Source organism: Arachis duranensis, chromosome 3 (assembly GCF_000817695.3).
Source record: "Arachis duranensis cultivar V14167 chromosome 3, aradu.V14167.gnm2.J7QH, whole genome shotgun sequence".
Taxonomy (NCBI): Eukaryota; Viridiplantae; Streptophyta; class Magnoliopsida; order Fabales; family Fabaceae; genus Arachis; species Arachis duranensis.
Window position 1 is genome coordinate 17,235,379 of NC_029774.3, and position 15,665 is coordinate 17,251,043.

General features: G+C 35.4%; 1 protein-coding gene across 6 annotated transcripts; it reads left to right on the forward strand.

The window, feature by feature from the left end:
• Positions 1-971: 971 nt before the first annotated feature.
• Positions 972-7,558, forward strand: LOC107474571 (pre-rRNA-processing protein ESF2). 6 transcript variants are annotated; one of them, XM_021135447.2, is made up of 9 exons: positions 972-1,292; positions 1,760-1,890; positions 3,548-4,043; positions 4,140-4,203; positions 4,571-4,638; positions 5,201-5,290; positions 5,383-5,513; positions 7,159-7,284; positions 7,389-7,558. In XM_021135447.2, the coding sequence occupies exons 2-9, from the start codon at positions 1,876-1,878 to the stop codon at positions 7,404-7,406; spliced, it is 1,008 nt and encodes a 335-aa protein (XP_020991106.1). In that variant the 5' UTR covers positions 972-1,292; positions 1,760-1,875; the 3' UTR covers positions 7,407-7,558. The 6 variants fall into 6 exon arrangements, with proteins under 6 accessions (XP_020991106.1, XP_020991105.1, XP_015949677.1 ...); XM_021135446.2 differs by having other exon boundaries at positions 973-1,296; XM_016094191.3 differs by having other exon boundaries at positions 973-1,296; positions 3,551-4,043.
• Positions 7,559-15,665: the final 8,107 nt, after the last annotated feature.

Genomic DNA, 15,665 nt, shown 5'->3' on the forward strand with positions numbered 1-15,665 from the left:
TCAAAATTTTTAAGAAGAATTCCAGGAATCTTTCAATGTTAGCCTAAAGCTCCAATCCAAGGGTTGGGCATGGCTTAATAGCCAGCCAGCTTTAGAATATATAAATCAGGCATGCAACAGCTGATATTTCATCCAACTCGATATACATACCCGTTATGTTGACAAGTGGAAGCCTCAATCCAAAAGGATTTGGATATGGCTTTACAGCCAGTCAAGCTTCCACATGCTTCATGAAACTCTAGAATCCATTCTTAAAAATTCTGAAGCCATAGAATGATATTTATTATTATTATTATTATTATTATTATTATTTCGACAATAAAAGATATAAAAATAGAGGGATTCTTAGTCTAGCGCGTAATTTCAAAGAATGAAATTCATAAGTCCCTGTTTTCTTTCTGGAGGCTTACGGTAATCGTCTTTCCATTAGTCCGAAACCGAGTTAGCGAAAAAGAAGAATGTTTTGTGCCCCAATGTCTAATAGAGTAGAATCGAAGCGTGAACACTAAATAGAAGGCAGCTAAGATTGTGGGTTGTCAAACTTCCTCCAATCCCCTAAGGATTGGCCTCCCTCATTGCTTATATATATATATAGTCACTCAATAATAATAATAATAATAATAATAAATAAATAAATAAATAAATATATAAAATTATTAAAGATAATAATAATTATTTTATTTTATTTTATTTTTGGACGGGGGACTATTATGTCTAACAGAGAGAAACGTTGAGGATTGATTTGTACATTAGTTTTTTTTGGAGACTAAAATGTCCGTTTTTAAAATTTAGGGACTGATTTGGATAATTACGCTGCCAGAAAATAAACTGAAGACTGATTTGTCTGCAAGAGTAAAACTTTAGAAATTAATCTATGTATTAATTTTTATTAAAGACTAAAATATCCGATTATAAAATCTTCAGAACCGATTTGGATAATTACTAACAAATTTAAAAATTTTAAATTACCCTTTTCTTAACCTAGCCAGCCACCATTCTCTCTTCGTCTGCCTACTTTTTATCTTCTCGTAACCGCGGTGCATTCGCCGTTCACTTCATTTTCACCGTTGTCTTCCTCGCGTCTCCGCCAAGCTCCATTCCCCCTCTCCCAAAATCCGCCAAGCTCTCCCGACGCCGCCGCCTTCCCAGCGTCTCTTCACCACCTTCACATCGTCCTCTCCTTCACCGTCGTCCTCACCTTCGAGTTGTGCCTTCCAGCGGCTGCCGTCCAAGTTCCAGCTGTCGCCTTCTAGTCATCTCCTTCCTGCAGTCGCCATCGGTGCCTCGTTCCGGTTGGTATAGTTCTCTACTCCTATACTCCTCTTTGACCCTTGCTGCGTTCTTGTTCGCTCCTTTGCTGTGTTGTTTGGTTTTGGCATTTTGATGGTGTGTTGTTATTTAATTTATGAATTTATTAATAATTTATGTTTAAGATTTTACAATTTTTTTCTTAATTGAGTCAATTGTTTCTTGCTGCGTTTATTAAATTTTTTGAATGTGGCTTTCACGCTGAGTTAATTGTTTCTTGTTGGGATTATTAATTTGTTTTGCAATGTTTGTTACTGTTGGCTTGCTTGCTGAGTCAATTGTTTTTTTGTTGGGATTATTAAGTTTTTTTGCAACGTTTGTTACTGCTGGCTTGCTTGCTGAGTTAATTAGTTCTTGGAATTATTAAATTTTTTGCAATGTTTGTTAATGCTGGCTTGCTTGATGAGCTAATTGTTTTTGTTATTGCTGACTGATTGTTTATGGTCGATAGGATTAATCAAGAAGCACCTGTGGATATTTTATAATCAAGAAGATGTCTCTTCACTTTCCCAGTCGTGCACGTTTTGGTCGCCATCTTCGGTGTTGTTTCTCAGTTACAGTCCTACAATGAAGATGTTTCGGGTAATTTTGTTATTATTACGTTGTTTTGTTTTATGATTGTGTGGTGTTCTGTTCTGGATTTGGATTGCTGAGAAGTATTTGAATTTAAATGTGCTTTATGTCAAATCCAGTTTTAATTTTGGTTGCTCAGAAGTGTATGATTTCATTTCCATTTTGTAAGAAATATATCAGTTCAAATGCCAATTTTAATTTGCTTCAAGTCAAATGCAGATTTTAATTTCTAGAAGTTTGGCATTCATGCTTTAAGTCTTAGCTTTGACATGAAATTGTTGAATACTAGAATGTATGCATCTGTTCATGATGTTTCGTTGTCGTCAGGTATTAGATATTTAAATTTACTTTGTATTTCTGTCTTGGCCAGAATACCAAACTGATCAAATCTGTTCCAGTTCAGTTTGGTTCGGTTCGGTTGGGGAGCTATGGGGAGCTAAAAAAAACCGAATAGATGGTTTAATGCATCAATTGATTGGATTGGATGGTTTTTTTCCCCTTAAAAAAAACTGATCTAATCTGCACTGCAAACATCCTTGGCATCGAACTTCACTTACAAGTTAGTTAGACTCCCGAGGGACCACTCATTCTTTTGGCTCTCTTATTTTGTCTAATTCCTAAACTATCCCTAAATTTCCTGCAATTATACACCAACAGACCCTTAGGAAATTTATCATTAAAGTTTCATGGAGTTACCAGCTGCCGTTTACTTTCTGTGTCGTTCCACAGGAGAAAAGGAAGGTCCTTCTTACTCTTCTCTGAAAGCTTGCTTTATGAAGCTTGGCGAGAAAGGGTCCGTTAAGAACCATTTACTCTAAACCATATAGACAATGACACCGCTTCTATGTTGTAATCTAAAGCTAAGTAGAATTATATAATAAAAAAGGTTGAATTGTTGAAATTAACTCCCAAGGAAAGCTATATATATGTGTTGTTGAAGGTGTTACAAAGTTGTTTATTATCTGTGTTTAGTTACTTATGATGAGAAACAAGAATTCTCATACGCAAACATGTTTCCAATATCATTTATTTGGACCATTTATTCTTTATTTTATTAATTATATTGTTTCTTTTTTGAATTGGAATTGTATTATAGCCTCAACATATTGGAGAAGTACCTAAAATGATTGGGAACATGTTTGAGATTGATGCTAGTACACTTTATGGTGAATCTTTTGAATCTTCTAGTCATACATCATAATGATGGAGATGATGAATTTGTGGACTTGTACTATTTGTGTTCTTTGTTTCGTTGTAATGTTTATGATGTTTAGAATTTAGAAATCAGGAATTGAGACATGAGACTTTGGTTGATGATTATACATTTTATGATTTTATAACTTATTTATATTGTATTTTAGTCTCCTTTTAATGATCTATTGTGTTTTTCCTTTTGTTTTCGTTGATGATTAGAGCATTTTATGAGTTTAAAAATTATATTATATCATATTTTTGTCTCCTTATTTATGGTCTGTTGTGTTTTTTCTTACTAAAACTGTTTTTACTTGGTTAAAGCCGTTGTTCTTTATTTTTCTTTATTATGACCTGGTTGAATCTGGTTGGACCCAAGTTCAATTGGTTGGACCAAATCTCGGAACCATTAGCTTGATAGTTTGATATCTGGTCCTGTTCTCAAAACCATGCTGCTGATACAACCTCTGTGAAGAAGGTCGAGGAGACCAAGGCTCTTCAACACACCGCAGTACAAGAACAAGAAGTTGCTGCATTTCACCAAATAAACAAGACCAAAAGAAAGAAAAAGAGGGCAAAAGTTATAGAGGAAAATGAAAACACTGAGATCGGTACAGAGGTGAATAACAACAACGTTTCAACGACGACGTACACCTCACCACCAGACGAACCTAATTGCGTCATATCTAAATTGAAAAAGAAGAATGAGAAGCCTATGGAAGTTGCAGAGGAAGAAGAAAATGCAGAGAATGATGCAGAGGTAGTAGCAACAGGAACATGCTTGAATGAACCTAATGGCTCAGAATCAAAATTGAAAGATAAGAAGAAAAGATTGTTAAAGGAAGCAGAGAAGGCGGACAAGCGAGGCGTTTGCTATCTGAGTCGGATCCCTCCTCACATGGACCACGTCAAGCTTCGTCACATTCTATCTCAATTCGGAGACGTACAACGCATCTTTCTTGCCCCTGAAGGTCTTTAATTCATATTTTCACTTGTTTTTCTCAAATTTTGAAATAATGAAATTAAAACGCCCTAATACTTGCAGCATTTTTATTTTGATTTTGCAGATTCTAGTGCTCCAGGCTCAACTAAACGGTCACGGGGTGCACGAGACCAAGCATATTCAGAAGGGTATTTGTTTTCTTTTTCGAAAATAACAAAAAACCCTCCACTTATAGATTTTGGGAAGATACTAAATAGCTCATAACATACTAACGGCTCTTTGGTTTAAGAAAATGGTGAAGACCAGACCATACCAAACACTCTTGAAAAGTAGCGTATTTTGATGAGCTTAGTTTTGTTGAGTTCAAATGTTTGTGTAGATGATTTCAAAGTGTAGTGAGATTTTCTGTGCATCATTTGTGGTCTGATCCTCTGGGGGAATTTCTTTTTTTTTTTAATCTTTACCTTTTTCTCAGAACTAAAAATAGGTATATAAATGTTAATTGTTTTATGTTGGTAGGAGTTGACCATTGGATCTTTCTCTGTAACTGTGTAGATGGGTTGAATTCAAGAATAAAAGTCTAGCAAAGAGGGTTGCCAATATGTTGAATGGTGAACAAATAGGTACGTATGTATGAATTTGAGTTGTGCTGGCTCTTTGTTCTTGATTCTCAAGTGGAAAATCGTAATGACTTCCCATTGATTCTATAATATCAGATTCGTTACATCACATCCATTCTATTATATATGGTGCTTAGTTTTACCTATAGTAGGTAGTAGTGGAATTATTATTTACTTTCTATGGAATTGGGAGTATTGTCCTATAAAGGCTTGTCCTATCAACCTTTTTGGGAATTAGCTTAATAAGGTGGAAAAAGAAAGGAGGTCAAGATACAATTATACATATTCTTAGATCATGCTTAGATCAGAGTCCTTAGGTCATAGAAATTGGGCTTCGGTTATCCACTTTATGGAGGACATCTTATACTCCTGCCTTTATAAGTCTCTTTATAATTAAATTTCTTTCAGTGTAAATATACAGGGAATAAATAGTGTGGTGTGTTCATTCTGGTGTTCACTTGTAGTAGCAGCCTAGCAGGACTATTCATTGAGTGGTTTATTCCTCATAGATTTGGTTGTCAAGTTTCAATTTTGTGATTTGCATAACTCCATGCTCTATGTCCAGGGGGGAAGAAGAGGTCATCATTCTACTATGACCTTTGGAATATTAAATACCTAAGTAAATTCAAGTGGGATGATCTCACTGAAGAACTAGGTAGGACTATACATCCCTATCCTGTTTTCATTTTTTGGTTAACGTATCTTGTTTTTGTTTAGTCAAAGCTTAAACAAGTCTTGTTACAACAGCACTAAAGAAAGCTATTCGGGAGCAAAAGATAGCTTTAGAACTTTCTGCTGCCAAGAGAGAGAGGGACTTATATCTTTCCAAAGTCGATAAGTCACGTGCTTTGAATGCAATAGAGGAGAGGCTAAAGAAGGTACTCTATCTTGTCCAGGTTCTATTGAATACAATTTTGAAGGGTGCATTTGCATAAGTATTTGTCTGACAGGAAAAAACTTATATGCTGCTTAAAAACTGATTGGTGAACAATCGCACTAGCAAAAAAGAGGATAAAATAAAAGTAAAAAAGAAATATGTTCTTGTCTCGAATATTTATTTATTAAAAGACTTACCCGTCTGCCTTAGTTTGTCGTATACTATTTTTTGGTAGAAGAGTAACTGAAGATTTCCATAAGGAAATTATTAATTTATTTCCTCTTAAATTGTTGCTTCCAATACCTTATGTTGGTTAATTGGCTTCGACTATTGAGAAAATGACCAGCATAAAATATATTAAAAAGGTTGTCCGATAGTTGGTGCTTTAAATTGAGCAAGCAATGAAGTTTACAACTGGAACTAACTTGAAAGAGTCATGCTACATAGTCAACAATCTAACATAAATAAAAATAAGGAAACCGACTAACGAGGTGCGTCTCCTCTCCTTTTTGAAAGGAGAGTAAAAATGGCATTGTTGGCTATATATTGATAAAAACTATTGTTTTTTCACTTAGATTTCCCAATTTATGATTTCATGTTTGTTTTACTCATTTGGCTTGTAATTAAAGTTCTTTGCAACAATGTTAAAGAATTGTAAAAGAAACCACCCTTTACTATCCAATTCTTAAGGTTTTATCTGTATAGCCGTTGTAGGTGGAGATTTTGGCAAGACCATAATCCAGCATTTTCTTCTTTCTTTGGCTTTCTATTGACACACATACCCTTTTGGATCTTCAACTAAAATAGATTATTCATTACATGTCTTTTACTTCTGGAGATGACATATGATAGTTATATTTTACTTTTTAGATCCATGAAGACTTTCTCCTTCCGAAGTAGTAGTGACTAGGGAATAGGGATGTCAATCTATTCTATAAATGTTTAGGGAGCGACATACCAACATTCTTTTTTTTTTTCTCCAGCAAATGATTGCCATGCCACATTTTCTGTCATTTATGTTTCGATTGCAGTGTTATCTTGGGATAAGCCAATTTTTTAATTATTTTTTTAAAAATGATATTGGATTTGAAAACTACGGAAAATCTTAGATGTTGGTTGCACTTGCACCTTGCAAGACAAATTTGAAACACTTAGGTTTTGATGGGCTCAGAACATCTTTTATATATATACTCATTGTGCTGACTAAAAGTTCTATTATTTAATTCTAGCCTTTAATGCTACTATGCCTATGATATTTCAGACAATTTATGATTTTTAATTAATTTAATTTCAGATGGTTTAAAATATTTTACAAGTATGAAATTCCAATGTTTGAATCCCTGTTATTCACAGCATACTATTTTTTGGATCCGTTGCATGGCTTTGCATTTTGACTTTTATAACTTATCTTTACGTGTACTATACTGCTATTTAACTCCATAAAATTAGGGTAGATCTATAATCTGGCTATGATTTTCATTTGTAATTTAAAACTTTATTTTGGATTATTGATGTAGCAAGTTACTTTTCTTATCCTTCATCTTTATTTGTAAAGTACGACGTACTTCTGGAAGTTTATTATTTTCTTTGTCATACACCCCATGATCTGTAATTTCAAATGATTCCATTTCATTTGGCCTCACCAGAAGCAGAAGATTCAACAAGACTCTGGACAAGTCGCAAAAGTGATCCGCCATTTCCCCCAAACGAAGCCGATAACTTATAATGCTAAAGAAAGTAAACCTGGACTCTCTGATGATATACTGGATGCTGTAAGAATCAATGTGATTTTGATTTATAACTAAATAATTCATGTTTTGGTGTCTCTGTTTCGTTTATTTAGGCCGTAGCTTAATGTCTACTATACCCTTTACAGGTATTTGGTGGTTCGTAATCCATGTGTTGATACTTCAACATCAGGAGTTCAGAACCCAAAGAATAGCACTGCCAATTTTGTAACATGCATATAGCAATTTTCTGTATTCAACCTTCCTTTTTTTTTGGTAATATCTAGAAGATGTTTTTTAGTGACAGAAGGTTTTTGAAGTGGAAAATTGAAGTAATCTAGAAATATAAGTGAGTTTTTGTATGCAATGAATTTTGTTCCATTGCTATACGCCTTCTAACGGTTAGTTTTTTAGACTTTTAGGCCCCAACTATATTGACCGAAGTACGATATTTGGATTAATTGTTATATTCAATTTTTTTTTCTCCAAAGATGTGTAATCGCATTGTTTTGTAAAAAAGAAATACTCTATCCATTATAAGGACAAAGAGAAAAAAAAGGGATCTCCCACTTTGCCAAACACTAAACACTCTCAAAAGGAAAAGAGATAGGGGATTTACAAAGAATGATGTTCTATAATTTGAGTCATTTTTTGTTGGAGTTTTTTTATTGTTTTAATAATTATTGATATCGTCAGCTTTTTACTTTTAAAAATTTTCAAATTTTTCGTATTCCACGATGTCCACACATAGATGCAAAGAGAGTCATAAAAGATTGTTCTCTTTCAATATCTTTATTTGCTATTTGCTATCAAATTGCAAACTCCATGGTTTCATTTTGCACTATAACATACACAAAAGGAAAGGAAGACCAAATTTCAGGAACAGGACTACATTGCACCAAGGCGTAAAGGATTGTTTCGTTGCCATTTCTGCATCTTCGGCACATCTAGTTGATTAAATTGAGTACATGTAATTTTTTATGGGCTGCTCTCCATAAAAAAATTTACTTTGAATGATAATTTTAACTTTCAAATTAATTTTCAAAACGTTGAATTTGTCATCTGGCACATGAAAAAATCAATTTTATTGTGTCATGATTCACAGTTTACATGTATACTTCAATTTTATTCTCAATTAATAAACATCTCAAATTTGCTCGATGACATATGACGAATAAATTATCAGGAGCTTCTAAATTTTTAAATTTGTAAATAATAAAAAAATATTTTAAAATGTGACTATAGTATCAAATTATTAAATATATATTTTCACAACGGTTTTAGAAACTAGATTTTAACTATGATGTTTTACAAGTATGATAAAAAAACATTTTATATATAAAACTTAGTGATGGTATAGAGATAATATTTAAAATGGTCCTTGAAATTTGGTCATCGACTCAATTTAGCCTTCTAATTTCTAATTGGCTCACATTGTACCATGAAATTTTAAGGTGCGACTCAAGTTGGCCTCTTCGCCTATTTTTGTTACTAGAAAGGTGACGTGGCTAGGGGTGGCAAACGGGTCTAAATCCGCCGCGCTGGCTCGCGTAATTCGCCAAAAAAGGCAAGCCGGGTTGAAAAATTGAGACCGCCACACATCAAAAGGCTTAAACCGTGGGCTTTGGTGGGGGCAAGGCGGGCTTTCCCGCCGGATTTAAGTTTCTTCTGAAAATATTCTAATTTAGTATTTTGGATTATGTTTTACGTTTGATTGATTATGTTCTAAACTTGTAGATGTTTAATTATATATTTTGGACAATATTTATTCTATTTTGGACAATGTTAGTTTTATTATTTTGTTTCAAAAAATTTGGTTTATGATTATGTTTATTACATATTTATAATATAAAGACTTTAATGTTTGTGAATTTAAAAATTATAATTTTTTGATGTCTTTACAAATTATAAATTTATTAAAATGGTTGTGAAATTATATATATTATTTAATATTTTTTTGATAACTTATAATATTTAATACTTAATAGTTAAAAAATAAATAAAAAAGGTGATTTGGCAGGCTTGGCCCGCCAACTTGCCACCGCCTCATTAGGCGAGGCGGGCTTCCCCATTTGCCACCCCTAGACGTGGCACGATTAAGAGTTAAGCTCCACTTTGATCATTGAGATTGGCGAGTTGCACGGATTTAGTCTTTGAGATCCCAATTGTTCTAAATTAGTCCCCCAATATTCGAAAAAATGCACCACGTTAGCCCCCTCATTTTCTGTTACCAGAACACTGACACCGTGAGTGACATGGCTAATTCTTGCCATGTTGGACACAGAGAAACAACGCCGTTTGACACTGAAAGAGAAATAAAACGTTACCCCTCTTTTGTCATCATTTTTCATCTTTAACTTCTCCATCATAGTTGCACAGAAAAAAATTATCTCTTCCATGAGTGACGAAAATTAGTGAGTGGTAGCTGCGTTAGGGTTTTTAGAAACCATTAGATCACCATGCAGTTTGTATAGGGTTGGACTCCATTGTGGACCACTAGAGAACAGGGCAGCAGCCACACCCACACCACTCTAATGCAGAAACCCACTCACTATAATACTTGCAATCATGATCTCAAAATCGAAAATATGCACAATGAAGAAGAAGAAGAACAAGGAAAAAAAGGAAGAAGAAACAGCGAAAGAAGTAGGTGAAGAAGAGTGACACAAATTTGATTTAGGTTATAAAAGGGAAAAAGGACTAAATTGGAGCAACCCCACTTTTATGCCATGTTATCTAATGTCCAGAGTGGCAAGAATTGGCCACGTCACTGACGGCATTAGTGATCCGATAACGAAAAATGTGGGAAGGACTAATATGGTGCATTTTTTCGAATTTAGGGGACTAATTTAGAGCAATTGGGATCTCGAGGACTAAATCGGTGCAACTTGCAATCTCAAGGAACAAAGTGGGGCTTAACTCCATGATTAAATGACATCGTTTTGCTGTTCGTCCCTAAACAATGTCTTTTTACTGTTCCTTTGTTACACAAACTCTCAATTGACTCCCTTCTTTTTCTTCCTCCTCCTCAATTTGATCAGTAAATTTCTCTCTCTCTCTCTCTCTCTCTCTCTCTCTCTCTTTTGGTTTTCTATCGCCGCGCCTCTTGCTGGATCTACCACATCATGTGCTTACGAGTTGCGTCTCGCCTCCCTCTCACTCTCTCACACAGTCACATTCACAAATCTGCCACCGCCCACTGCACGATTTCTTCCATGACGCCGGCTCTTCTGCGTCTCGTCCTGGCTCCTGTGCATCTTCGACATTGCGTCATCGCCTCTGTTTGTGGCTCGCCTTCACTATGTCGTCGTGTCTCCTTGCTTCTGTTCTACTTTGTGTCTCTCGTCGTCATCATCGCGTCTTCATTCGACAGGGCTCCCGTTGCTACTGCCTCTCCCTCGCTAGTCTCTGCATCGCTGTTCTTGGTCTCCCTCTTCTCCTCTCACGTTTTGCCTTCACATTATCAGTTAAGCTTTTAGTTTTTTTAGTTATCCAGTTATTGGATTATAATATGTTGATTTCTTGCCTTTTTTATATGATTATGGTGAATTGAGATAAAATTTTTATATTGTTGGTGCTGTTCTTATATTGTTTTGTGAACTTAATCCATGACCTTCTTCTTAGACATTGGATTGTTCGCTTTGAGCATGTTCATCGTGAGGAAAACTGCGTGACTGACTGGTTGGAAAATTTGGGGTGTTATGCATGTTTTGCTTTTTGATTTATCTTAGCTTTGTTCTTCCCAAGAGGGTTTGTTCTTCTTTTCTGGTTTTTTGTTTTCCTTGCCAGAAAATAAAAAAATATTAAGGAAGAGATAGAAGAAGGTTGAATTGAGATTTGTGTAAAGAGAGAGAAAGAGAGAGACACACATAGAGAGAGAGAGAGAGAGAGAGAGAGAGAGAGGATTTACTGATCAAATTGAGGAGGAAGAAGAAGGGGTTTCAATTGAGAGTTTGTGTAACGAAGGAACAGTAAAACAACATCGTTTAGGCACGAATAGCAAAACGACGTCGTTTAATTGTGCCTACGAAAATGTACGGAAGGACCAACTTGAGTCACACCTTAAATTTTCACGGTATAATTTGGGTCAATTGAAAATTAGAAGGCTAAATTGAGCTGTGGGTCAAATTTCAAGGGCCATTTTGAATATTAACTCAAGCGGATGAGTTTTAGACAAGGTTAGGAGTGTTAAGGTTGCATTTGTGATAGTTTTTTGCATATGCAAGTGTCCGCATGTGATATGTACATGTGTACACGATAGAGCAAAAATTTGGTTTTGGAAAGGGAGGAGTTGGCCGCATTCATAGTAGAGACTGCATAAGTGATGAGTGGATAAATTATACGCTTTTTGGTAGTATTTTCACATAGTTTTTAGCATGTTTTACTCACTTTTTATTATATTTTTATTAGTTTTTATGCAAAAATCACATTTCTGGAATTTACTATGAGTTTGTGTATTTTTCTATGATTTCAGGTATTTTCTGGCTGAAATTGAGGGACCTGAGCAAAAATCTGATTCAGAGGCTGAGAAAGGACTGAAGATGCTGTTGGATTCTGACCTCCCTGCACTCTAAATGGATTTTATGGAGCTACAGAAGCCCAATTGGCACGCTCTTAATTGCGTTGGAAAGTAGACATCTTGGACTTTCCAGCAATGTATAATAGTCCATACGTTTTCCGAAATTTGATGGCCCAAACTGGCACGCCCACCAAAGACCCTTTTCTGGCATTTAACGCCAGAACTGGCACCAAAGCTGGAGTAAAACGCCAAAACTGGCGTCTAGACTCCAAGAACGTCCCGTGCACGTGAAAGCTAGGAAGCTCAGTCCAAACACACACCAAGTGGGCTCCAGAAGTGGATTTCTGCACCATCTGCACCTAGTTACTCATTCTCTGTAAACCTAGGTTACTAGTTTAGTATAAAAATTACTTTTAGAGATTCACTTTGTACCTCACGACATTTTTACATTTCTTATTGTACCTTTTACGGCATGAGTCTCTAAACCCCATGGTTGTGGGTGAGGAGCTCTGCTGTGTCTCGATGAATTAATGCAATTACTACTGTTTTCTATTCAATCGCGCTTGCTTCTGTTCTAAGATATTCACTCGTACTTCAATGTGATGAATGTGATGATCCCTGACACTCATCACCATTTTCAACTTATGAACACGTGCCTGACAACCACTTCCATTCTACCTGCAACAGCTTGAGTGTGTATCTCTTGGGCTCGTGATTCACGAATTTGATTGTCTCTCCTGACAACAGAGCATTCAATTCTGTGAGATTAGAACCTTCGTGGTATAGGCTAGAATCAATTGGCGGTATTTTTGAGATCTGAAAATTCCAAACCTTGTATGTGGTATTTCGAGTAGGATCTAGGAAGGGATGACTGTGACGAGCTTCAAACTCGCGACTGTTGGGCGCAGTGACAGTGTGCAAAAAGATCAATGGATCTTATTCCAACACAAATGAGAACCGATAGATGATTAGCCATGCGCAAAACCGTAGCGGACATGTTTTCACTGAGAGTACGGATGGTAGCCATTGACAATGGTGATCCACTGATGAGCGGATAATTTATACGCTTTTTGGCATTGTTTTTAGGTAGTTTTTAGTAGGATCTAGCTACTTTTTAGTATATTTTTATTAGTTTTTAAGCAAAATTCACATTTCTGGACTTTACTATGAGTTTGTGTATTTTTCTGTGATTTCAGGTATTTTCCGGCTGAAATTGAGGGACCTGAGCAAAAATCTGATTCAGAGGCTGAAAAAGGACTGCTGATGCTGTTGGATTCTGACCTCCCTGCACTCGAAATGGATTTTTTGGAGCTACAGAAACCCAGATGGCGCTCTCTCAATTGCGTTGGAAAGTAGACATCGTGGGCTTTCTAACAATATATAATAGTCCATACTTTGCTCGAGTTCTGATGATACAAACAGGCGTTCAAACGTCAACTTCCTGCCCTATTCTGGCGCTAAACGCCAGAAACAGGATAGAAGCTGCAGTTAAACGCCCAAACTGGCATAAAAACTGGCGTTTAACTCCAAAAAAAGTCTATACCAATGAAAGCTTCAATGCCCAGCCCAAGCATACACCAAGCGGGCTCGGAAGTGAATTTCTGCATTATTTACTTATTTCTGTAACCCTAATAACTAGTTTAGTATAAATAGAACTTTTTACTATTGTACTCATATATCTCTTTTGGAACATCTTTGAACCTTTTGATCATATTTTGATCTTTTGATCACTTTGGGAGGCTGGCCATTCGGCCATGCCTGGACCTTCATCACTTATGTATTTTCAACGGTGGAGTTTCTACACACCATAGATTAAGGTGTGGAGCTCTGCTGTTCCTTGAGTACTAATGCAAAGTACTGTTGTTCTTCTATTCAATTCAAGCTTATTCTTATTCTAAGATGTTCACTCGCACTTCAACATGATGAATGTGATGATCCGTGACACTCATCACCATTCTCAATTTATGAACGCGTGCCTGACAACCACTTCCGTTCTACCTGCAAAAGCTAGAGTCTGTATCTCTTGGGTTTCTAATCAATGATTCACATCGACTCCCCTCTGACAATGAGGCATCTGAATATGAGATTAGAACCTTCGTGGTATAGGCTAGAATCAATTGGCAGCATTCTTGAGATCCGGAAAGTCTAAACCTTGTCTGTGGTATTTCGAGTAGGATCTGGGAAGGGATGACTGTGACGAGCTTCAAACTCGCGACTGTGGGGCGTAGTGACAGACGCAAAAGGATCATTGGATCTTATTCCGACATGATCGAGAACCAACAGCTGATTAGCCATGCGGTAGCTGTGCCTGGTATTTTTCATCCGAGACGAGAAATCCGACAGTTGATTAGCCGTACAGAAACAGTAGAGGACCATTTTCACTGAGAGGACGGGAGGTAGCCATTGACAATGGTGATCCCCAACATACAGCTTGCCATGGAAAGGGGTATGAATGATTGAATGAAGACAGTAGGAAAGCAGAGATTCAGAAGGAATAACGCATCTCCATACGCTTATCTGAAATTTCCACCAATGAATTACATAAGTATCTCTATCTTTATTTTGTGTTTATTTATCTTTTAATTATCAAAACTCTATAACTATCTGAATCTGCCTGACTGAGATTTACAAGATGACCATAGCTTGCTTCAAGCCGACAATCTCTGTGGGATCGACCCTTACCCACGTAAGGTATTACTTGGACGACCCAGTGCACTTGATGGTTAGCTGTGCGAAGTTGTGAAGAGACATGTGAATCATGGTATTGTGCACCAAGTTCCTGGATCCATGCCTGGTGATAACAATTTTGTGCACCAAGTTTTTGGCGCCGTTGCCGGGGATTGTTCGAGTTTAGACAACTGACGGTTCATCTTGTTGTTCAGATTAGGTATTTTTCTTTTTATTTTCTTCTTCAGAATTTTTAAGAATTAATTCTAAAGTTTTAGATGATGCTTTTATCTTCAAAGGAGCTAGTCGATTCCCATCAATTTAGCTGTTGTATGCAATGTCTTGCTGAAGCTTGGCTGACCATGTCTAATCTTTTTATACTGAAGCTTTAGACTAACATTGCATGATTCCTGGAGTTCTTATTAAAAATTTTGAGTTTCTTATTTTCTTTTCCAAAAATAATTTTCGAAAAAATTTTAATAAAAATAAAAAATAAAAAAATATTTTGTATTTCTTGTTTGAGCCTAGTGTTAATTTTTAAGTTTTGTGTCAATTGCATGTTTTAATTTTTCTAAAAAAAATTCGAAAATTCATACATTGCATTCTTCATGATTTTGAAGTTGTTCTTAATGAGTCTCCTTGTTTGATCTTCATATTTTCTTGTTTTGTGTCTTTTGTTGTTTTTCATATGCATTTTTTGAATTCATAGTGTCTAAAAATGAAAAATCTCTAAGTTTGGTGTCTTGCATGTTTTTCTTTTCTTGAAAATTTTTCAAAAATAAGTTCTTGATATTCATCATGATCTTCAAAGTGTTCTTGGTGTTCATCTTAACATTCATAGTGTTCTTGCATCCATCATTTGTTTTAATCTAAAATTTTTATGTGTTGAGTCATTTTGTGATTTTTCTTTTTTCTCATTAAATTAAAAAAAATCAAAAAATATATTTTCCTTATTTCACTCATAAATTTCGAAATCTTTGGATTGACTTAGTAAAATTTTTTTAAAATAAGTTGTTTCTTGTTAGTCAAGTCAAGATTTCAATTTCAAAAATCCTATCTTTTCTAAACTTTTTCAAAAATCAAACCTTTTTCATATTTTCTTTCATGTTTTTCGAAAATTTTAAAAATTGTTTTCAAAATCTTTTTCTTAATTTCATTCCAAATTTTCAAAAACTTTACTAACAATTAATGTGATTGATTCAAAAATTTCAAGTTTGTTACTTTCTTGTTAAGAAAGGTT